At 43.5% G+C, this 24,001-nt stretch overlaps 1 protein-coding gene across 2 annotated transcripts in view; it reads right to left on the bottom strand.

Annotated features, from left to right (window-relative positions):
- LOC124045542 (protein NDRG3-like) overlaps positions 1 to 23,784 on the bottom strand; it is a 74,808-nt gene extending 51,024 nt beyond the window's left edge. Inside the window, exons 1-2 of one of the 2 annotated variants that reach the window (XM_046364897.1) lie at positions 23,581 to 23,784; positions 2,313 to 2,401 (exon numbers count right to left, since the gene is read on the bottom strand). In XM_046364897.1, the coding sequence (XP_046220853.1) occupies positions 2,313 to 2,369 (57 nt within the window). In that variant the 5' untranslated portion in view covers positions 2,370 to 2,401; positions 23,581 to 23,784. Of the gene's footprint in view, positions 1 to 2,312; positions 2,402 to 23,580 lie in introns of those variants that run through there. The other variant, XM_046364899.1, reaches the window with a different exon arrangement.
- Positions 23,785 to 24,001: the final 217 nt, after the last annotated feature.

The following is a 24,001-nucleotide window of genomic DNA, read 5'->3' as shown; positions in this document are numbered from 1 at the left end:
TTTACAATGACGGCCTAGTCAGATAGTAATACATTCTTATTTACAATGACGGCCTAGTCAGTCAGTAATACATTCTTATTTACAATGACGGCCTAGTCAGATAGTAATACATTCTTATTTACAATGACGGCCTAGTCAGTCAGTAATACATTCTTATTTACAATGACGGCCTAGTCAGTCAGTAATACATTCTTATTTACAATGACGGCCTAGTCAGTCAGTAATACATTCTTATTTACAATGACGGCCTAGTCAGATAGTAATACATTCTTATTTACAATGACGGCCTAGTCAGTCAGTAATACATTCTTATTTACAATGACGGCCTCAGTCAAGTCAGTAATACATCTTATTTACAATGTCGGCCTAGTCAGTAGTAATACATTCTTATTTACAATGTCAGATAGTAATACATTCTTAGTCAGATAGTAATACATTCTTATTTACAATGACGGCCTAGAATGTATGCACACATGACTGTAAGTCGCTTTGGATAAAAGCGTCTGCTAAATGGCATATATATATATATATATATATATATATATATAGTCAGATAGTAATACATTCTTATTTACAATGACGGCCTAGTCAGATAGTAATACATTCTTATTTACAATGACGGCCTAGTCAGATAGTAATACATTCTTATTTACAATGTCGGCCTAGTCAGATAGTAATACATTCTTATTTACAATGACGGCCTAGTCAGATAGTAATACATTCTTATTTACAATGACGGCCTAGTCAGATAGTAATACATTCTTATTTACAATGACGGCCTAGTCAGATAGTAATACATTCTTATTTACAATGACGGCCTAGTCAGATAGTAATACATTCTTATTTACAATGACGGCCTAGTCAGTCAGTAATACATTCTTATTTACAATGACGGCCTAGGAACACTGGTGTTGGATAACCTAGGAACACTGGTGTTGGATAACCTAGGAACACTGGTGTTGGATAACCTAGGAACACTGCTCCTTCTTCAGGGGCAGAACGGCAGATTTGTACCTGGTCAGCTCGGGGATCCGATCCAGCAACCATTCGGTTACTGGCCCAACGCTCTAACCACTAGGCCACCCTTTACATGGGCAGAACACACAGGCACATTCCCTACTACAGTCAGTCAGGAACTTTCATTCTAACGAGGCAGGGTCAAGGGGTTTATGATTTGCAGAGTGGTTCAAGTGCCTCAGCCACCCACCATAGTGAGCAAAATGGGACGCTGTTTTAAAACTCAAATTCACTGCGATATCAAAAACCAAGCTCACTCAGCAAGCCCTCGTCCTGACAATATAGACAACCTTACATCAGCTCCCAGTATCTGCTAGCTACCAATATAGTCACATCTAATCTGCCATCACATCTAATAATATCTCCTTTCAATCTAATTTCATATCAGCCTTTCCTCTTCCCCAGTGCATGACCTGTGCAGGAGTACCAACACCTCAAATGTTCTACTGCTGGAGCTGCTTCACCTAAATATAAACAGTACCGGCACCCAAAATGGTTACCGGCACAGCGGAGCTGTGCAGTGCTAAGCTGATCAGCCCAGGCTGACTGAAGAGCAGAGCTGTGCAGTGCTAAGCTGATCAGCCCAGACTGACTGAAGGGCGGAGCTGTGCAGTGCTAAGCTGATCAGCCCAGACTGACTGAAGGGCAGAGCTGTGCAGTGCTAAGCTGATCAGCCCAGGCTGACTGAAGGGCAGAGCTGTGCAGTGCTAAGCTGATCAGCCCAGGCTGACTGAAGGGCAGAGCTGTGCAGTGCTAAGCTGATCAGCCCAGGCTGACTGAAGGGCAGAGCTGTGCAGTTCTAAGATGATCAGCCCAGGCTGACTGAAGGGCAGAGCTGTGCAGTGCTAAGCTGATCAGCCCAGGCTGACTGAAGGGCAGAGCTGTGCAGTGCTAAGCTGATCAGCCCAGGCTGACTGAAGGGCAGAGCTGTGCAGTGCTAAGCTGATCAGCCCAGGCTGACTGAAGGGCAGAGCTGTGCAGTGCTAAGCTGATCAGCCCAGGCTGACTGAAGGGCAGAGCTGTGCAGTGCTAAGCTGATCAGCCCAGGCTGACTGAAGGGCAGAGCTGTGCAGTGCTAAGCTGATCAGCCCAGACTGACTGAAGGGCAGAGCTGTGCAGTGCTAAGCTGATCAGCCCAGACTGACTGAAGGGCAGAGCTGTGCAGTGCTAAGCTGATCAGCCCAGGCTGACTGAAGGGCAGAGCTGTGCAGTGCTAAGCTGATCAGCCCAGGCTAGTGACCTCTGAACCTACTGGTGGGAGTAAAGGACTGGGTTTATTCTTCCTGTCCACTCACCTTATCTGTGAGCAGTGGCTTGATCTCAGTCAGCTGCACGTCCTGGAGCTCGTCCATCTCAACTTAGGTCTGACAGCTGTCAATCACACCTGAGGGAGACAGAGAGAGAAGTGTATCAGATTTCTTCACAGGAAGCAGTAATAAGCTACTACCACCAAGTTACTCCCTGAGTGATATCCCATATCCTGCCAGCATGAATAAGTCTGAGGATAGAAGACTCAAAAACAGAGATCAGGAGAAACGGAGAGAGAAACAGCGGCTCCGTTGCCATGGACACCGAGTGTCCTCTTAACATTGCTCACTAGATAGGAACAGGATGCTGTAGTGGTAGATCAGGATGTGTGGACTGGAGCTCTGTTACCCACAGAAAGGGAGCAGAACTGGGAAGAGAGAACAGGATTAGAGAGCAGGAAGAATCCTGTTAACCAGAGATGGAGAGCACTAGAAATGAGGACATTAATAACTAATGACATGGAGAGGGAACATTGATGTAGTAGTACTGACACCATCTAACGTCTGGCTGGAAATTGTCAGTACAATAACTGCTACACTTCTATTTTATGACAAATCCATTTAAAATGGAAATGCGAATTCAATCGCAGTAGTAGCCTAGCTACTCAAGTTGTCAAAACCCCTAAATGGATACTAGAATGACAGTTTTCAGTCATTCACTGGCAGACATTTTCCACTGAACACTAACAGTGCACCAAAATAATTCCCATATTATTGCAGACAGAGGGTGCAATAAGAAAGGGAAAAATAAATTGTGTGTTGTGTGCATTTGGGCATGTCAACACCAAACCTCATCTCCCTCCCCATGGGGTGTCAGTGGGGACAGTCCCTTATCCTGTCGCAGTAGGAGAGCATGTGACCGAGTGTTTTCATGGTGTGACCAACATCTAAACGCTACTGGTGAAATGAGCCAGAAGAGAACCAACAAGACAAGGATCTAGCAAATGGCCCCAGGATCACATGCAGTGGAGATCATCCTGACTGTCATGATGAATGTCCTGTGCTTTATTGAGCACTCTCTCTCTCTCACTGCTGCTATGTCTTTTTAGTGAACGTTGCCAAGTCTGTCCCAGTTCTAAATCTAATTCTATGTGGGGTAGATAAGGACTTCACAGCATGCCTGTGTCTCACACGGTCTCGTTCACATAATCTGGAAGGCATTTTTTTGACAGAAAAAAAAAGGGATTTGAAAGTGTGGGCTGAAAATAGAATGCATCTTTGATGGGCACATTGATGAAGAGATTTTCAGCAGAGAAGTCAACACAGCCTACCACTCAAATATGTCTCTATAGTATTGACCCATTTACAAACAGGCAGGAAAACCAAGCCTGTGAAGCCCACTAACAGGACGCTACAAGTGGACGGAGGACAAAGCAACATCTTCGTCCATCCCTCTCAATTAAAACCAGATCAGCCGAGCATACTGGAGACCGGAGATTATTCCAGGAGAAGGGATGGATCCAACACTTCCTTCAGTGTGACAAAGCCAAGAGAAAACCTGTAGTGGCTGATGATGGTTGCGCTTGCTGACCCAGATGATTGTTACCATAACTCTGCCTGACTGCACTACTGATGGATCACTGGAGACGTCCTGAACGAAGCAGCCATTATTTCTCCCACCATGTTAGATCAGTTCAATGACTATGCTAAGGGATTTGCTTTCAGGAAGAGTCGAATGAAGTAGATGGCAGTCAAGGACAAAGGCATTACATTGTCAGACAAATAACTGCTATAGCCATCCATGCTTTCGCGCTCTCTTCTTCCAAACTCATTGAGTCATTTTCACTGCTGTATTTTAACGTTCAGCAAACGTCCCTCTTCAAATAGTCTATTAGTATAAGAAATGTTCAAAAAGATGACCAACCATCTATTCTAGTCTAGCTTTTCATGGGAGAGCAGTTTCATTGTGCAATAGAACACTGCAGAGGCTATAGCTAAATTAGAATCTTATGCATATTAAACCACAAGTTATTAGCTAAATATAAGGCTAATACTGCGTTGAATGAATTACCTGAAAGAGGGAGGCTAGGACATCTACCTTGAACAGGTATTACATATTATGGATGCAATTTGAATGTCTTTCTCTCTCCATAAATTCCAATGTGCTTATGTCCTGAGACAGCAGCAAAAATAAAATAAAAACAGTGGCTTTTCATTTAGTTACATGTCCAGCACTGGCCACGAACGATGTGTTTACAATACTGCGTTGGTAATAAAGCATTATTAGTTCGACCGCAACTTCTGGAGCTAGCTAGCGTCTAGCTTAACTACAGTGGTTCCTCCTTTAAAAGTAGCGAGCTTGCACCGCAGGACTTGGAGGTACCCAGCATCACGGCTTCATTGCTCCAAACCACAACAAGGGGGAGTTAGAGCACTCATTATGCATTTGGGTCCCAAGGGTTTTATATGACCAATCATATCGAGTGGTTCCAATGATGAATTTGACGCGAGCCACCAGTCTCTTGTTGAAGATGGCTGACAAAACATTAGGGTGGATCCAAATGCAAGTAGTTATAACGTCATAACGAGTCAAGCAAAAAATGTACAATTGAGAGGAATGTTAGTTAATGTAGAGAAACATTTGTGCATCATTTTGGGCATAAAGTTAATTTACGAAAATTGCTATTTAGCAAGTTCACTGACTAGCTAACATTAGCCAGCTAGCTAGCTAGTGTTATGACAGGGGGAATTAAGTTATAATTTGTGTTGTTTAATATTTTAGGGACTCCTGAGAAAGTGTTACTGCAATTTAATTATACCAATATGTATTCATAAATGTAATTCCCTTAATCTATTATATGAGAATTTGTAAGGTTCTTGTTTGCATAAAATAGACGGAGACCAGTCTTTTCAATAATAGGTAACAGAATTTATTCTCGGAGTGCGCTGCCACGTTACCACGAGCGACAGTTTATATACAATAACATGACGTCATTTCATCGCTTAACAGAATCTCCTGTATCTGAACTGGCTGACAGAGGGCACAGCCGGGACAAAGGGAAGTCCATTCTGACCCCCCCGAACACATACACAGGACACACAACAACTGAATTAACTTTTGACCCCTCAAAATTATCGATCACCACTTAGCTGACAGTTCTAATTAACAGAAAAGACAGTGAGTGCATTCCTAGGTTATCTAAAACACCCCAGAACCAAGTTTGGTCGGTTCAACCATAGGTTAACTACCTTATGTTTACTTAATCCACAACCCATTCGTTTCTTCCTAGTTGGAATGGTGTTCATTAACTTTAATTACTCCTTGTCCGTGTCACAAAATCCCCTCTTATGAACTCATATTGTTAATCAGATATAATAAAACAGAATATAAGTTTACTTAGTTACAGTTATTTAAAATGAGAATATTGTTTATTCATAATATTTCTAACAGAAAACCAGCGAACCAGGCTGTCGTTTTGTGAAACAGTGGATGTAAAGAATCTCGCTAGCTAAAGCATTTACTGTAAATTGAACTTACAATTGTGTAAACTTGCCTTGTCATGCAGCTGAAGTAACTTAGCTAACTAACTATTTACTTATTGTGTAGTAGAGCATAAAAATAACTGCATGTCTATGGATGTTTAGCTAGAAGCAGTATGTAGCCGATCTGTGTATGGAACCTAAACATTTGGTACGAATATTAGTTCAGAACCAGAATCTATGAACCTCAGCTATGACAGTTGTTGTATCAACTTCAAGTCTGGATGGCATTAATGAAGCCTATGGATTGAGTAGAATATAATAACTTTATTGTGCCAAGGATGCAAGTCCTATATACATGTACTGTAGTTATTACCACACAGGAGATTCTCACATTGTAAAATGTAGTGAATATGTTCACCGATCATGTACTCTTCCTTGGCAAATAAAGGTGAGGTTCAGGTATAAATCTCAGACATTCATTTTCAGTCATATCAAACTCCATTATTTGAATGTTGCCGTGTCTGCATGTATGTATTACAATTATACACTTCAACAGTGTTTACCACTCCTGCTCCTGGGACATCAATGATTACACATTGTAACTATGTAATAGACTAGAAACATGATTTAAGTAAAGGCTGATTTGTAATTCATATATACAGAAAATAATATATGCATATCTAACTCCATCTGCATCAATCTCAGGACACAGGATAGTATTTCAATGAGAGACTTAATTTCAACCAGTGGAGAATGTGAAACGCTTTACTGAAAGAAGTTTATTATCCAGGTGTTATAAATACATACTGCATTATAATTATGATAATTGTAATATATTATAAATACAAGTTCAATCTGTACTTCAATGCACATATGGTGTGCATTATAAAACGAGGAAGAAAGACGAGATGGGGAGAGAGGTGTAGAAGACAGAAAGAGGTAAGAACAGCAGCAGACAGCATATGATTAATGAATTACAGTGCTACCCTAATATTCTCTCAGTTCATCACAATTGCGGTGTCTCCTAACCAGCCTTGGGCTCCCAGTTGGCCCGAAGGTTGAGGTGGCGATGACGGGACTGGCTTCCTCACATCAAAACATACCTGCAGACGAGTGACAGATTGATAGAGAGCATGATTAAGCCTTGTTTTTTAAATTTTATTCTAACAGTCAGCCATCATAATCATCAGATTAAATACAAAACTGACCTTGGATCATTAACTCTGGGACTACTACATCTCTGTCTGTATTTCAAAGTATAGCATCTTTAATAATACTTCCTGTTGACCCGACCAAGTGACCTCTCACCTATGATCATGCTGTGCCCTCTGTCAGCCAGTTCAGGGTTCACAAAATCAGCTCATATAACCGAGAGGATTTAGGGAGCAGGGGGATGAAGATGTCTATTTCAGGATGCGTCAGTACAGCACATAAAGCTGAACACCAGACTGGTATTGTGGTTGTTCATTAGGTGATGGTGCAGGTATCACTGCATATTTCCCCATCTACACTCTGCAGAGACTCCCTAACTCGTCGTGAAAGAGAGTGATCTGAGAACAGGCATTCGTAGCTAAATGTTATGAACCAACACTGAATCGTAGGGGCTAAATACTAGCTATGTAAAAGTAGGACGGAAGAACGCCCAGTGCTGCTTACCTGAGATGCCCTCATCACACAGTCCTCCTTCGTAGGTGTCCGCTTAGACTTCCATTGTGTCAGAAGTTGCTTTCAGAACAATTATTTGATTGAAAAGAAAAACTTTGTTCTCGACAAAAAAAAGACAAATGTACCTCCATAGCATAACAATTTGCCTGTGACTAACCACACCTTCATACAAACGTGCAGAATTCTTGATGCACAACCGAAGATGCTGCCATATCCTGCCAGCCAACAAGCGAGCCACTCAGGCGCAGAAAGATAACGCTTGGAAGAGGGAAAGGAAACCACAATTTGTTGCAAGTTGTGGAGGGGGGCTAATAGCTGAATAGACTATTGAACCCCTCCCCTCCCCCTCCTGTCATAGACCAGATTTGCCCTAACAACCAAGGGGTAGCTTGCTACTCAAAGTAATAACTTTTCAAATAAGTTACCTTAAACTTTGTTGACTGACAATTTGTTAGCTATGCTGTCCTTACCAACCACATAGCATATCATTACAGTAGTATGTACCGGTATGTTAGCAATCTACCTAACGTTAGTAGTTATACATCAAACTTGACAGTATATTAACTATAGGCGAACTAACTACCCAATGTTTATTGACTTTATTATTCCCGTCATTCTTAGCTTAGCTAAACGGCATAGTCGGTGTGTTCAAGGGACATTCGGGTGCTTTTGTAAATTCGCTCTGGAGATCTACTCCGATTTCAGAGCACTCGTGTCTGACTGTACCAGAACAATGCATTTACGAGTGCTCAACACCTCGTTGAATATGGCCTGTGTCAGTAAACGTCAGCAAAAAAGGGAAATTCAATTGTTTCCAGCAGCACAGTCACCAACGCTCTGGTTAACCTGCTCTGCTAGGGCAAGTAAAATGGTCAAGAGTGGTCTCATTTGTGTCTGGAAGTTTATTTACGAGCGTCACGTTGTACAGCGCCATAATTTCTGTTCCATCCTAAAGAGAGAGAAAAAAAAACACAAAAAAAAAGTCTGATTAATCCGTATCGGCTTTTTTCGGTCCTCCAATAAATCGGTATCGGTGTTGAAAAATCACAATCGGTCGCCCTCTAGTACAGACATGGCATGCTCTCACTTACGTAAGGAATTAGGCACTTTCCCATGTTTACTACAGTATGTATTGTAGACTGCACAGTAGCCTAATAAACAAATAGACATTTCGTTAAATAATGGTACAAAAAAAAAAAAAAACTTCCAAAATGCAGATGTTGATTTAGTTAGGGATACGTAATGAATTACTATGGGAATAAATATCACTGATTTACCGAAATATTGGAAGAAAGCTGTCTAGTGAAGGCAAACAATTTAGAGAAAACTCCAATCCTGGAGTCTACTCCCTACCGTCACGTTGTACAGAGTCATATTTTCCATTCAATCCTAACGGAAACCCTGAGGGCTTAGTTTCCTCCACCATAATATTAATTAAGCCAAATTTCTTCAAATCAAATCACCTATACTATGTTTAAAATTGTCTGGTAATGCCAATACTATCAAATGTTTCTCAAAGATGCCCTCTGGTGGTCAAACTAGCAATAACAGAAACATTTCACATTTTTAATGACGTGCCACAGAATTCTGCAGCAGCACACGAGGTGTGCCGGAACTTTAAAGGAAGAACCACTGTAGCACCAATACAGCCAGCATAGTACAAGGAGGAGCACTGCCAGGGCCCTGCAAAATGACCTCCAGCAGGCCACAAATGTGCATGTGTCTGCTCAAACGGTCAGAAACATACTCCATGAGGGTGGTATGAGGGCCCGACGTCCACAGGTGGGGGTTGTGCTTACAGCCCAACATCGTGCAGGACGTTTGGCATTAGCCAGAGAACACCAAGATTGGCAAATTCACCACTGGCGCCCTGTGCTCTTCACAGATGAAAGCAGGTTAACACTGAGCACGTGACAGACAGTCTGGAGACGCCGTGAAGAACGTTCTGCTGCCTGCAACATCCTCCAGCATGACCGGTTTGGCGGTGGGTCAGTCATGGTGTGGGGTGGCGGCGCACAGCCCGCTATGTGCTCGCCAGAGGTAGCCTGACTGCATTAGGTACCGAGATGAGATCCTCAGACCCCTTGTGAGACCATTTGCTGGTGCGGTTGGCCCTGGGTTCCTCCTAATGCAAGACAATGCTAGACCTCATGTGGCTGGAGTGTGTCAGCAGTTCTTGCAAGAGGAAGGTATTGATGCTATGGACTGGCCCGCCCGTTCCCCAGACCTGAATCCAATTGAGCACATCATGTCTCGCTCCATCCACCAACGCCACGTTGCACCACAGACTGTCCAGGAGTTGGCGGATGCTTTAGTCCAAGGTCTGGGAGGAGATCCCTCAGGAGACCATCTGCCACCTCATCAGGAGCATGCCCAGACGTTGTAGGGAGGTCATACAGGCAGGTACAGCCACAAACTACTGAGCCCCATTTTGACTTGTTTTAAGGACATTACATCAAAGTTGGATCAGCCTGTAGTGTGGTTTTCCACAAATTTTGAGTGCGACTCCAAATCCAGACCTCCATGGGTTGATAAATTTGATTTCCATTGACAATGTGTGATTTTGTTGTCAGCACATTCAACTATGTAAAGAAAAAAGTATTTAATAAGAATATTTCATTCATTCAGATCTAGGATGTGTTATTTTAGTGTTCCCTTTATTTTTTTGAGTAGTGTATTTAATTGTACTAGAATGCTTAAAATGGCCACTAGCATTTTAAATATATATATTTTTTTGGGGAGGGGGGCAAGGAAAATAACGCTGTCGGACAAAAATGTCATATCGGTACTAATATTCAGTTCTTAGCCAGTAATCAACAAAATTATAATAAAAAGGGTAGCCAGCCAGCTAAAGTTAGCTATTAGCCTAGCCAGCCTAGACAACCAGCACGGCTACGGTCGACATGCTAGAGCCCAACTACTGACGATCAGTTAAAACAACCGCAGAACAAAAGAGCAGATACAGATTGATGGCTGGGGCCCATTCGATGGTAAGTAAGAGTGAGGGAAATTCAATAGCGAGAACATTTCTAAAATGGATAGCTTCCAGATGTCAAGGTGGAAAAAGTTACAAAACTTGCGTTGCCAACTTGGCAGAGAACATGACAAATAGGAGACAAGGTACATGTTGTTGTTACTTGGTCAGTAAAAACACATCCTCCCTACCCTTTAAAGCAACGATATTTGAGTGATGGGGTTAAAAAAAAGGAAGATGGTGCAGCTGCTTTTTTTACAAGTCAAAAATAAGGTGAAGCCCCCCCCCCCCCCCGCAAGCCAGATGATGATGTGTAAATTAGGCACGCATAGGCTATGCTGCAGCAAATGTACCTGTCGCAAGAAAACAATATGATACATGCATTGTAAACTGCGAACCATATGAGGTGCACAGCACAGTCTGTCCCCACTCTCAGCATTGATGATTGATCATGCAGACAGAAGCCATAGAGAAGCCAGATTTAGACATGGCATATAATTTAACAATTCCATTTCACGTCATGCTGTTGATAGAAATAAATCTTTATATTTTACCGGTTTCTCAATTATTTATCCCTGGAAAAGGAAGTGGGTTCGGGCGGGAAATCTCAGTAACCAAGTTCCTGCAATTAAACCCTAGTCATGAGCACTGCAACAACAAAGACACTATCCCAAGATATGAGCCGTGGATGAGTCGGTCAGTGATGGTGTAATAACACAAACTAACACGCCCACACACAGACCTCTGACAAACACACACACAGACCTCTGACAAAACACACACCCACACAGTTGCAATCCCGCTAACCATAGCATACACATGACATGACTGAGATGACCTTTTCCCTTAAAAAATAAAATCACAAAATTCTATTTTATAATACGTCAATCACAAACCCTGTTATTGTCATACACATTAATATCCTGTCCATGACCATGTGTATCATAGTCTGTCAAAATTAGGTTATGTAGCTCACGTCATCAATTATAATCTAATATAGCCTTATTTTCAGGAAGAAAGAATAAGAATAATATATGCCATTTAGCAGACGCTTTTATCCAAAGCGACTTACAGTCATGTGTGCATACATTCTACGTATGGGTGGTCCCGGGGATCGAACCCACTACCCTGGCGTTACAAGCGCCATGCTCTACCAACTGAGCTACAGAAGGACCAGAAGAGATTAACATGTCAGATGAGTTGATAAGGAGTTTGAGAAAAGCAGTTGACAGAATAGCAGGGCTCGATATGAACGCCATCTTGTCCGGAACAAGTAAAAATGAATAGTCGGACAAGAAGAATATACACTGCTCAAAAAAATAAAGGGAACACTAAAATATCACATCCTAGATCTGAATGAATGAAATATTCTTATTAAATACTTTTTTCTTTACACAGTTGAATGTGCTGACAACAAAAATCACACAAATTATCATTGGAAATCAAATTTATCAACCCATGGAGGACTGGATTTGGAGTCGCACTCAAAATTAAAGTGGAAAACCACACTACGGGCTGATCCAACTTTGATGTAATGTCCTTAAAACAAGTCAAAATGAGGCTCAGTAGTGTGTGTGGCCTCCACGTGCCTGTATGACCTCCCTACAACGCCTGGGCATGCTCCTGATGAGGTGGCGGATGGTCTCCTGAGGGATCTCTTCCCAGACCTGGACTAAAGCATCCGCCAACTCATGGACAGTCTGTGGTGCAACGTGGCGTTGGTGGATGGAGCGAAACATCAAATCAAATTTTATTTGTCACATACACATGGTTAGCAGATGTTAATGCGAGTGTAGCGAAATTCTTGTGCTTCTAGTTCCGACAATGCAGTAATAACCAACAAGTAATCTAACTAACAATTCCAAAACTACTGTCTTATACACAGTGTAAAGGGATAAAGAATATGTACATAAAGATATGAATGCATGATGGTACAGAGCAGCATATGCAAGATGCAGTAGATGGTATCGAGTACAGTATATACATATGACATGAGTATGTAAACAAAGTGGCATAGTTAAAGTTGCTAGTGATACATGTATTACATAAAGATGCAGTAGATGATAGAGTACATTATATACGTATACATATGAGATGGATAATGTAGGGTATGTAAACATTATATTAGGTAGCATTGTTTAAAGTGGCTAGTGATATATTTTACATCATTTCCCATCAATTCCCATTATTAAAGTGGCTGGAGTTGAGTTGAAACATGATGTCCCAGATGTGTTCAATTGGATTCAGGTCTGGGGAAGGGCAGGCCAGTCCATAGCATCAATGCCTTCCTCTTGCAGGAACTGCTGACACACTCCAGCCACATGAGGTCTAGCATTGTCTTGCATTAGGAGGAACCCAGGGCCAACCGCACCAGCAGATGGTCTCACAAGGGGTCTGAGGATCTCATCTCGGTACCTAATGGCAGTCAGGCTACCTCTGGCGAGCACATGGAGGGCTGTGCGGCCCCCCCAAAAAGAAATGCCACCCCACACCATGACTGACCCACCACCAAACCGGTCATGCTGGAGGATGTTGCAGGCAGCAGAACGTTCTCCACAGCGTCTCCAGACTGTCACATCTGTCACATGTGCTCAGTGTGAACCTGCTTTCATCTGAAGAGCACAGGGCACCAGTGGCAAATTTGCCAATCTTGGTGTTATCTGGCAAATGCCAAACGTCCTGCATGGTGTTGGGCTGTAAGCACAACCCCCACCTGTGGACGTCGGGCCCTCATACCACCCTCATGGAGTCAGTTTCTGACCGTTTGAGCAGACACATGCACATTTGTGGCCTGCCGGAGGTCATTTTGCAGGACTCTGGCAGTGCTCCTCCTTGCACAAAGGCGGAGGTAGGAGTCCTGCTGCTGGGTTGTTGCCCTCCTACGGCCTCCTCCACGTCTCCTGATGTATTGGCCTGTTTCCTGGTAGCGCCTCCATGCTCTGGACACTACGCCGACAGACATCGCAAACCTTCTTGCCACAGCTCGCATTGATGTGCTATCCTGGATGAGCTGCACTACCTGAGCCACTTGTGTGGGTTGTAGACTCAGTCTCATGCTACCACTAGAGTGAAAGCACCGCCAGCATTCAAAAGTGACCACCATCAGCCAGGAAGCATAGGAACTGAGAAGTGGTCTGTGGTCACCACCTGCAGAACCACTCCTTTATTGGGGCTGTCTTGCTAATTGCCTATAATTTCCACCTTTTGTCTATTCCATTTGCACAACAGCATGTGAAATTTATTGTCAATCAGTGTTGCTTCCTAAATGGACAGTTTGATTTCACAGAAGTGTGATTGACTTGGAGTTACATTGTGTTGTTTAAGTGTTCCCTTTATTTTTTTGAGCAGTGTAGATTTAAGGTGTCGAAATGGACATGTTAAAATAAAAAAATAAAAAATAAAAACATTAAGTGCCGGCCAGGTTTGGATCATAGGCCAACATTGGAAAATTATAAAAATACATTTTTCGATGTGCATATATATATTTTAAAAAACTACAGATCAAAGTGTAGGTGATATGCATATTGGCTACAGCCTCATGTTAAAACTGATGCTGACATGAAGGAAGCACCAGAAAATGAAGTTGAACAAGAATGAGATTTTGAATTATATAAATATAGGCTAAAAGCCAGTCATGTTTGACAAATACAATGAAGGACAACTAACATTAACGTCAAAAAGGTTTGATTCTGTCGACATACTCGAGGCACAGTTGGTTCAGATCAAATGGTCACAAGGTCCGAGTGAAAGACGGTGCATGCAGTGCACTGCACATCACCCACCTTGAATCTGAGAAGCAACGGTCTACATTTTGAAACTATTTAACCATACACTATGTCGTTTAAAACCTGGACGTTTTATGTCGTTTTATGAAGCATGTCTTACCTCGTTTCAAAGTAGCCTAGCCAAAATACAACCATACAAATGTTGAGGGAACTAACGCTTCATGCCATTGAAACCAGCATTTCTCTCATGTTCCATTGGTTTTCAAATGCAACATTCTTTAGTCATATTAATAACCCATCCTAAATGTTGCTATTAGATTCCCCTCTTTCTAATGGAGCAATTTCGTCTTGGTCACATGAAATCGCATGTGGTGCACTTTTGAGAATGGTGTTTTTGTAACAGTGCATATGCTTATACTAGCCAACAGCCATGTATGTGTGCATTTGTTGAGCTTATAATATGAAGAAATAAAACTTGATTAACATTTTAAACTAAAAACGGTCTGATCTGTTCCAACAGCCTCATTGCTTTAAACTAAAACTGCCGTGCGTGCAGTGGCTGTGTGATTTGTCATCTGTCGTCCGAGAACCGTCCCAGAGTCGGTTTTGAACCGTAGACATATTTATCGTCCGAGGGACGACGGGTCTGCCTTAATTTCAAGCCCAGGAGGGAATTATTTTATAAAAGACATAAGTATTTGGTTGTAATTGTAATATTATAGGCCACCAAGGGAAGCAGGCCTAGTGGTTAGAGCGTTGGGCCAGTAACCGAAAGGATGCTAGACCGAATCCCCAAGCTGACATGGTAAAAATCTGTTGTTCTGCTCCTGAACAAGGCTGTTAACTGTTCCTAGGCTGTCAATGTAAATAAGAATTTGTTCTTAACTGACTTGCCTTGTTAAATAAAAATGTTTTTAAAAGATGTGTGGCCAACCATCCTGCAGGAGAGCCTTAAAGGAACAGTGTTGTTTTTGAGACAGACATGCAAAGCAGCCAATAGGCAGAGTGTAGCCTACATTTGTGTCTGACTGTTGCAATGCATTTTATTTTGTAAAGTGGTTCCTTGCAGCGACCTGAGCCTTAGTAGGGAGGGTCACAGCCAGCACTGAGCATAGTAGCCTAGTTCATGTATCCTAGAGCAGAGGAATCGTCAGCCAGCATTCTTTACCAAGACGAAAGACATTAGTTATGGATCCCCAATCACTTTCTGTAATGACAGAAATAGACGAACAGAGACACAGACATGCAGCGACACAGAGATGCAGAGAAATCTGATTAGTCTTATTGAGAGACATAGCTCATGGCAACTCCTAACCCGATTTCTCAGACAGAGAGCCATGGCCCAGCTCAGCTCCCCCAATTCCCCCCACCCACCCAGCGCAACATCTGCCCAAACGGAACCTAAGTTGCCATGGTGACCAGTCTTCGTCATCAGGTGCGAGAAGAGATATCATTGGTTATCCCCATTCCCCAACCACACAATTAAAATATTAAGGACCTGCCTGTATTAATCAAATATGGCAAATGAAGATTAACCAAATGCTACTCTTTGTTTACTCTTCAACCTCAGGAGGCTGAAGAAATTCAACTTGTCACCAAAGGCACACAAACTTCTACAGATGCACAATCGAGAGCATCCTGTCGGGTTGTATCACCGCCTGGTACGGCAACTGCTCCGCCCACAACCGTAAGGCTCTCCAGAGGGTAGTGAGGTCTGCACAACGCATCACCGGGGGCGAACAACCTGCCCTCCAGGACACCTACACCACCCGATGCCACAGGAAGGCCATAAAGATCATCAAGGACAACAACCACCCGAGCCACTGCCTGTTCACCCCGCTATCATCCAGAAGGCGAGGTCAGTACAGGTGCATTAAAGCAGGGACCGAGAGACTGAAAAACAGCTTCTATCTCAAGGCCATCAGACTGTTAAACAGCCACCACTAACATTGAGTGGCTGCTGCCAGCATACTGACTCAACTCCAGCCACTTTAATAATGGGAATTGATGGAAATTGAGTCAGGGAGCAGTGGAGGGACAGCACCACTCTGGCCATGCTAGTGGGTAATTACCTCCCATCACTGGACCCAGACTGTGCAGTCAGAGCCCATTAGAACTTCTCTCCTGGACCACTGGCAGTCTGCATCTGTGATTAGAATTTTTTTTAAACTGTGACATAGGGGCCCAGGGGACAGTACAGAGTTGTGTTTCAGGTCCTTGGGTCACTGGACCGGGTCCCCTAACCCCCAAGAATGTTCAGCAGTCTGGGCATTTATCAAACCAGTCTGACTGTTCCATTGCACATGTGGGTAAAGTTTGTGGCACACCATGGCAAAAACACAAGGGAATAAAGATGGGCTGTCAATAAACTAGTCCAGCTGGCAGTCTGTCTAGTCACTGCATGATGGGCAACAGAAGCAAGCATCACAGATTTACACTAACTTTTTCCATTTCCTAATCCTTAGAGCATCTTCCATTGACATTATAGCATGCTGTTAGGGGGTTATACTTCTGTGGGAGATAATATGTAAGTTTTCCCTGTCACCTACTGAGTTAACGGTTTCAATTTAAACCAGCTGTAATTCACTCTCATTGTCTTACGTCAGGAGGTCATTCCTACATGACACTTTGCTGTGCTCTCTGGTGTCTGGTCCAGAAAGGCTAAGGAAACACACAAGACATTTACTGATTAAAGTAAACCCCCCCCCCCCATGAGAATTATTTTGACACCGCTGAGCCATTTATTCACAACCTGGTTAACACTCTTCAATTGCTTCCCACGTCATGCTTTGTCCACATTTTGGCCTCGATAATGACACCTCACAGTAGGGGTGTGAACGTTTAAACGAAATTGGGATTCTTAACCTTTAGGGGGAAAAAAAAATCCTGAACCGAAAAATTGTGTTTGGTTTTCTAAAACATAAATGTCACAGTGCAGTTATCACAAAACTACCACTAACAGGTTCTCATCATCATTACCATAAAAGGGAAACATTTCAATTGAACAAAAATACCTAACGCAACAATGCTAGGAGATATGCATCTTTCACATGATTTACCGCGGTTATAAAGCGCCATCGTTGTTCACAGTTGGACAAATGGTAGAGAGCGAGAAAGGGAAGCGAAGTCCTGTATGGCCAAATTGACAATACTTTGAGTAGTTAAATGAGAAGGTGGTGAAGTTTTAGGAGGTGGAAATGAGCTAGAGTGGCAGTACAGGTTCAATGCTTAACCATCTGAAAGGGAAGCACGGTGAGACCACCCATACGTAGAATGTATGCACACATGACTGTAAGTCGCTTTGGATAAAAGCGTCTGCTAAATGGCATATATTATTATTATTACCCAAACAGACAGAGGCGATGAGGGACGGAGTGAGGATTTTTCACAGCGTCGATTACAGAAAAGATTGCAGTTGACATGCAGCCATTGTCAATGGTAAAGGATGTTGGCTTCAATGCCTGATTGCATTATCTAGAACCAGACTACAAGATGCCATTTAAAAAATAATAATAATAAAGTGCGTGATGGTCTGGATTGAGAAATTGTACAATGATTGTACAAAGCGCAAGCTATCGAACACCATATGTGGCGTTAACAACAGATTGTTGGATGTATATGAACACGCCGTCATACATCACTGCTGGGAGCCATCACACTGAGAGGTGAGATATGAAGTCCCATGTACTGACCTGAGAACATGTGGGGGGGGGGGGGGGGGAGTGTAACACAGCAGAGAACCTAAAAACGTCATGACCTACCATCGTTGCTGAGTGGGTGGGGGGACAGCAGTAAGGTGAGCACCGTCTGGTATCCAGGACTGAGGTACATTGAACTGAATCACCCCCCCTATCGGTCATACGTAGGACCATATCTGTTTTGTGAAGTTCACATGTCATTTTCTTTTCATTTATTTCTCATGTTTACCTTAAGAGTCTCGAAACAGATTTCACAACACCAGATTTAGTCCTAGTGTGCCACGTACTTCTTGGCTAAAAAAATGAAGAAATTGTTCCATGTTGGAAGCTGTCTGGGCGGAGAGAAAACAAATGGTCATACACACACCAGGCTACAAACAGATCCGTGAGTTTGAACCAGCCAGGTGACCTCCGTTCCGTCTGTCAACAACGGCTACTTAAGTCGACGGACCCAGTGTAAGGCCTAATATGATATCCACACTGTCACTATACTGTATTAAAGATATATGGAAGCCAGGGGGAGAGAGAGCGAGAGAGAGATGACAAAACCCAGGGCTCTCTAGGCTCATTTATACACACACGCTGAGTCTCAGCTGTGCATGTGGGTGGTTTCCATTAGCGTCTCATTGTACGGAGGGGAAGAGTAACAAAGGGAGCCTCATTCAACCCCTTTGTCTTGGAGTTTATTTCTAAAAGGAGGACTGAACTGTCATTCCACAGATGAAGCAGGTCCATGGGTATAATTGCAGGGCTGGAATGTGGAGGAGACAGAAACTTCCGATGCTACACAAGTGTATCACATGTAACAGTCTCTCTGCAGCAGGGGATCAAATCTAATTGTATTTGTCACATAAAATATGTGTAGACGAACAGTGAAATGCTTCCTCACGGGCCCTTCCCAACAACACGGAGAGAAAAATAATACACAATGAGGAACGACAACTTGGCTATATACCCGTGGTACCAGAACCGAGCCGATGTTCAGGGGTACAAGGAAATTGAGGTAGATATTTACATATAGGTAAGTGACTAGTAAACAGGATAGATACAAATAGTATCAGCAGAGAATGTGAAAAGTCAAAAGAGTTAGTGCAAAAAGGATCCATGCAGATAGTCCAGGTAGTTATTTAGTAGTCTTATGGATTGGGGGTAGAAGCGGTTCAGGGTCCTGTTGGTTCCAGCCTTGCGGTCGGATGCCAAGCAGTTCCCATACCACGCCATGATGCAGCCAGTCAAGATGTTCTCAATGGTGCAGCTGTGTAACTTGTTGAGGATCTGAGGGTCCATGCCAAATCTTTTCAGCCTCCTGAGGGGGAAGAGGCGTTATCATGCCTTCTTCACGACTGTGTTGGGGTGTGTGGACCATGATCATTCCTTAGTGAAGTGGACACTGGGAACTTGAAACTCTTGACCAGCTCCCCCACAGCTCTGACGATGTGGAGCGGGTCAAGTTCCCAGTGTCCACGTCACTAAGGAATGATCAAATGGGCGTGCGCATCGTCGTTGGCGGTCAGGCCTACCACTTGTCTCGTCAGCAAACTTTAAAAGGTTTTGGAGTCGTGCACGGTCACACAGTCGTGGGTGAACATGGAGTACAGGAAGGGACTAAGCACGCACCCCCCACCCACATGTTGAGGGTCTGTGTGGCGGATGTGTTGTTGCCTACCCTCACTACCTGGGGGCGGCCCGTCAGATAGTCCAGGATGTAGTTGTTCAGTCCCATGTTCCTGAGCTTAGTGATGTGCTTGGAGCTGAGCTGTAGTCAATGAACAGCATTCTTGCACAAGTGGCCCTCTTGTCCAGGTGGGAGAGGGTAGTGTGGAGTGCAATAGAGATTGCGTCGTCTGTGGATCAGTTGGGGCAGTGTGTGAATTGGAGTGGGTCCAGGGTGTCTGGAATGATGGTGTTGAGCCATGACCAGCCTTTCAAAGCAGCATGTCATGGCTAAAGATTACATTTACATTTAAGTCATTTAGCAGACGCTCTTATCCAGAGCGACTTACAAAGATGTGAGTGCAACGGGGAGATGGTAACCTGTCTAAATTACTTTGGCATTGTTTGGCACAGGGATTATAAACTCACGTCACTCCAGCAAGCTCAAGGTCACCAACTCCATCCATGTATCTCACAAACCCACACTAAAGTGACTAAACAACTAACATTCAGGTTCATTTTATTCCAGTGCAGCCCCCAAAGTCTGGCTCTCCTCTGGCACTGGTTTCACAGTGATCCACCTGTGGAGTGCTGCCAGGTCAGGCATCGGAGTCTCCTACTCATGGTCAGCTAATGGAGAGAGTCTGTATGGGCGCCAGCCAGAATGCTAGGAGAATAAGGTTGGCAGACTGAGCACTGCAAAGTGACACAACCATGACTCGTCTCCATTACATATTGAGGTTGGTATTCAAGACTCAACGGAGCAGACGAGGGTGACATCTGTTTCCAAAGAGAGAAGAGCTAGGGGGGGGGGGGTGGAGACACCCTCATCTGGCAATACAGTAAGGAGAGGGAGAGTAGCCTGGCTAGGGGACTGTGACCAAGCAGCCAGGACAGGCCACAGGAGAGGTAATAAGGCTATCCAGACGGCAAGCAAAAACCTCGACAGAATATTCTTTATGAGCCGTTGGGCTGGGTAACGAGCGTTTGATGTTAGCGCGTTCCTTTGTATTCCCCACCTCTCTACCTGAGTAACTGTGCTTACTAATACACAGACAAGGGACCTGCTCCTCCTGGGCAATGCTCAGCAGAGTCTGATGTAGGAAGGGAAAAATATCTAAATATAGAAATGCTCAGCCTAAATTACATGTGGGTATATTTGGAGCGTTTCAGCTCATCTTTATTTTAGCAGGGAGTCCCATAGAGGCCAATATCTATTTTACAAAGGTGCCCTGCATATAGGCCAGACACAATATCAGGGAGAAGCTTGTGCTTTCTCTGTTCTGTGAGACAACACCCACTCTAACCAGTCTTGTTTGGGTAGCCTAATTGGTAAGGCCACTGCGCAGCTCTTTACCAGGCATCTCTGCAGTGCTGCTGCTCGGACATGGAATTTTGTATGACGGTAATTGGCCAGCCAAATGACCACGGGCTCCGTGATAACCATTAGAATAGCAACAAATCATTTACACTCACATATTGTCCTTTCCTGACCACATGTGCTGCCATAGAAATAGAATGAATAGACCGGGAGTCCCCATTCAAGTCAATGACGGCATAATGGGTGGACTGGCGGATGTACACTTAGGACCAAAGCAGGAAGTAAAAGCAGGAAGTGTACCCATCAATATGTGCTGTGATTTGTTGATTCAACGCAACTGACATTACAAAAACTACATTCCATTGAATGAGCCATATCAGCTAACATCATTTGAATGAGCATTCAACATTACCATGGACATTATGGCATCACAATACCAGGCAGTCATTGTGAGTGTAACCATAGCTGTGTTCGAATACCCATACTAACATAGCGCTGAGCATACTAGTCGCCTGTCTGCCAGAAGTTGATACTCTTGCTAGCTTGTTAGTTAGATAGCATATAATTAATATACTACCTGGCAAGTTCGGTGTATTAGTAGCCAACTAACGTTAGGTAACCAGCTAACATACCGGCGGTACATACTGCTGTAATGATATGCGGTTCGTAAGGATAGCGTAGCTAACTAATTGTCAGCCAACATTACATTGCTCAACATTTGTCGTAATTAGTTAAATAAATGAATTTGTATCCGCTGTCGTCGGACTTTGGCTGCCTATTTTCCACCTTTTTGTTCAAATCTGAAAGCGTTGCAAAGCCACATCCATTTTCTGAAGAATTGCATTATGGGCCCTAAAAGTACAAAAATTGTAGCCACTGCGTGTATACATCGTATTTTGGAGAATTTAGTACGACATCCGGGAACTTTTGGCATACTAAATATATCCATACTATGGCCAATAAGCATACTACATACTTAATTTACATAACAAATAGTATGGTTAGTATGAGTATACGAACACTGCTCATGAGTTTACCAGTCAAATCGCCAAGGTTAGAGGTTCCAAGCCCATTCTATTCATTGTTTGCTACAACACCTTTCTTGTTTCAGCAAGGGACAACAAAGTTATTACGTTGCTAAGAGTCCCATGTTATCACAGAAACAGACTCGACCGCACGAATGCCTGGCCGGCCAGTCTTCAGTCGACTGTTCGTAAATAAATGAATGGTTATGGTGGTTATTTTACTTTCATGACCGTCTACATGACAGCTGTCAAACTCATTCCACGGAGGGCCGACTGTCTGCTAGCATTTTTAATACGCCCGCTAGCGCCCATCCACGCAGTAGCCGATGCGCAATCATAAAACATGTTGGACCTTTAGGACGACAACCTCAATCTCAACTGTGTAACGTACAATTTCACGTGGTCATTGAGTGTAATACTGAGGTTGGCTGCTGTCATTACATTGCTTAATCACAATTATATAAATTACAGACATCAACCAATCCCCTAGCAGTTATTAACCGGACAAAACAATTGAATAAACCAAAACCACATTGAATGAAACTCAGAGGATATAAATGGGCCCAGGGGATACAATGTTCACCATTGATTACATAGTAGTGGTGTCTTCCCCCTCCAGCAGAGCTTTGGCAAAGACCTCCCCAGGGCCAGCCACAGAAATAGAATCAAGGATGGAGAGGAGAGAACTGTCATGCACCACGGCTGTGCAGCAGCTGTTGTATGTAACACAGAAACCTGGAGAATCCAGCTCAAGTACAGTAGAAGGCTTTACTTGCTTCAGTAGCCCTGCGCATCATCTCTTGCCATTGCCAACAGAACTCACCTGTCTTGGGAAGAGAGTAAATTCCACAGTTCCTTTCCTTTATAATTTCCAAGCAGTAGGGTACATTATAAAAAGTACATCTCATTACAGCTTAAAAAGTACATAAATCCAAGGGCTGCAGATTATGCACAGGGATGAAGCACAATTCAACCCTCAATGTTAGTCTCTGGTCTCTGTCTGAACAGAACGCCATCATTTGTGTGTAGGTTTACTGTACGGTTGCAGAGGCCATCTGGACTCCTAAACAGCTGTCACTAATCTCATGGCTTTGCTGGCATTTGTTTGTGTTTTTAAATCTCTGTATTTTGGGAATCTAGGTTAGCAGCACGAATACACAATCAAAAGGGACACTTTACCGGGGGATAGCTATGTTTAAAAGGGCATGGCTCTTCTGCCAAGGACTTGCGTCTCTCTAACTAGACATTGACAGTCCATCTCCCTAAATCACTTGCCCTGTGTTCTGATTCTTAATGTGAAATATTTCAAGGGAATAGGTTAACAATATCACAATATCTATACATACACACCCAAATATAGCTATAACTAACAGTTTGGGGTGACTAGTTAGCATCTCAAGTCCTGGCTAGCTAACTTTAGCTAGGATTGCACCAAAGACAGGCTACTCTTCCAACCACCCTCTGCTGGTCCAATGGTCGTCAACTAGCCAAGTTAAACGGTAACGTCTAGCTATTAAAAACGTGTGAAAATGTTAATCAAATTAAATTATAAGGATTACGCTGGGCTTCATAGATAATTAGCTTAATCAATTAAACGTTGAACTAGCTAGCTACAATTAGTTAACTACTGTTAGCAGCTCGCTAACGTTGTCTAGCCGAGAACAACGCACTTTACCAAACCTTTGCCTTGGCTAAGAAAAATCAACAACTGCCATACAACAAATGTCTTAGCTACACACGGTTTATATCCGAGAATACACCGTGCTACTCACCCGTTGCTTTAGGAGAAAGCAGTCGGACTGGCTGCCTCGTAGTGCTCGAACCGCCGGAGACCAACTGAAACCAGCAGCACGCGGATCTGACACATGAACGGACCCTTCAATGGAGACCAACTGAAACCAGCAGCACGCGGATCTGACACATGAACGGACCCTTCAATGGAGACCAACTGAAACCAGCAGCACGCGGATCTTACACATGAACGGACCCTTCAATGGAGACCAACTGAAACCAGCAGCACGCGGATCTGAACGGACCCTTCAATGGAGACCAACTGAAACCAGCAGCACGCGGATCTGACACATGAACGGACCCTTCAATGGAGACCAACTGAAACCAGCAGCACGCGGATCTGACACATGAACGGACCCTTCAATGGAGACCAACTCGAATACATTTCCATACAACCCGAAC

The sequence above is a fragment of the Oncorhynchus gorbuscha genome, linkage group LG10, assembly GCF_021184085.1.
Source record: "Oncorhynchus gorbuscha isolate QuinsamMale2020 ecotype Even-year linkage group LG10, OgorEven_v1.0, whole genome shotgun sequence".
Lineage (NCBI taxonomy): Eukaryota > Metazoa > Chordata > Actinopteri > Salmoniformes > Salmonidae > Oncorhynchus > Oncorhynchus gorbuscha.
The sequence above is the reverse complement of the archived record's forward strand: the minus strand, read 5'-3'. Positions and strand labels throughout refer to the sequence as shown.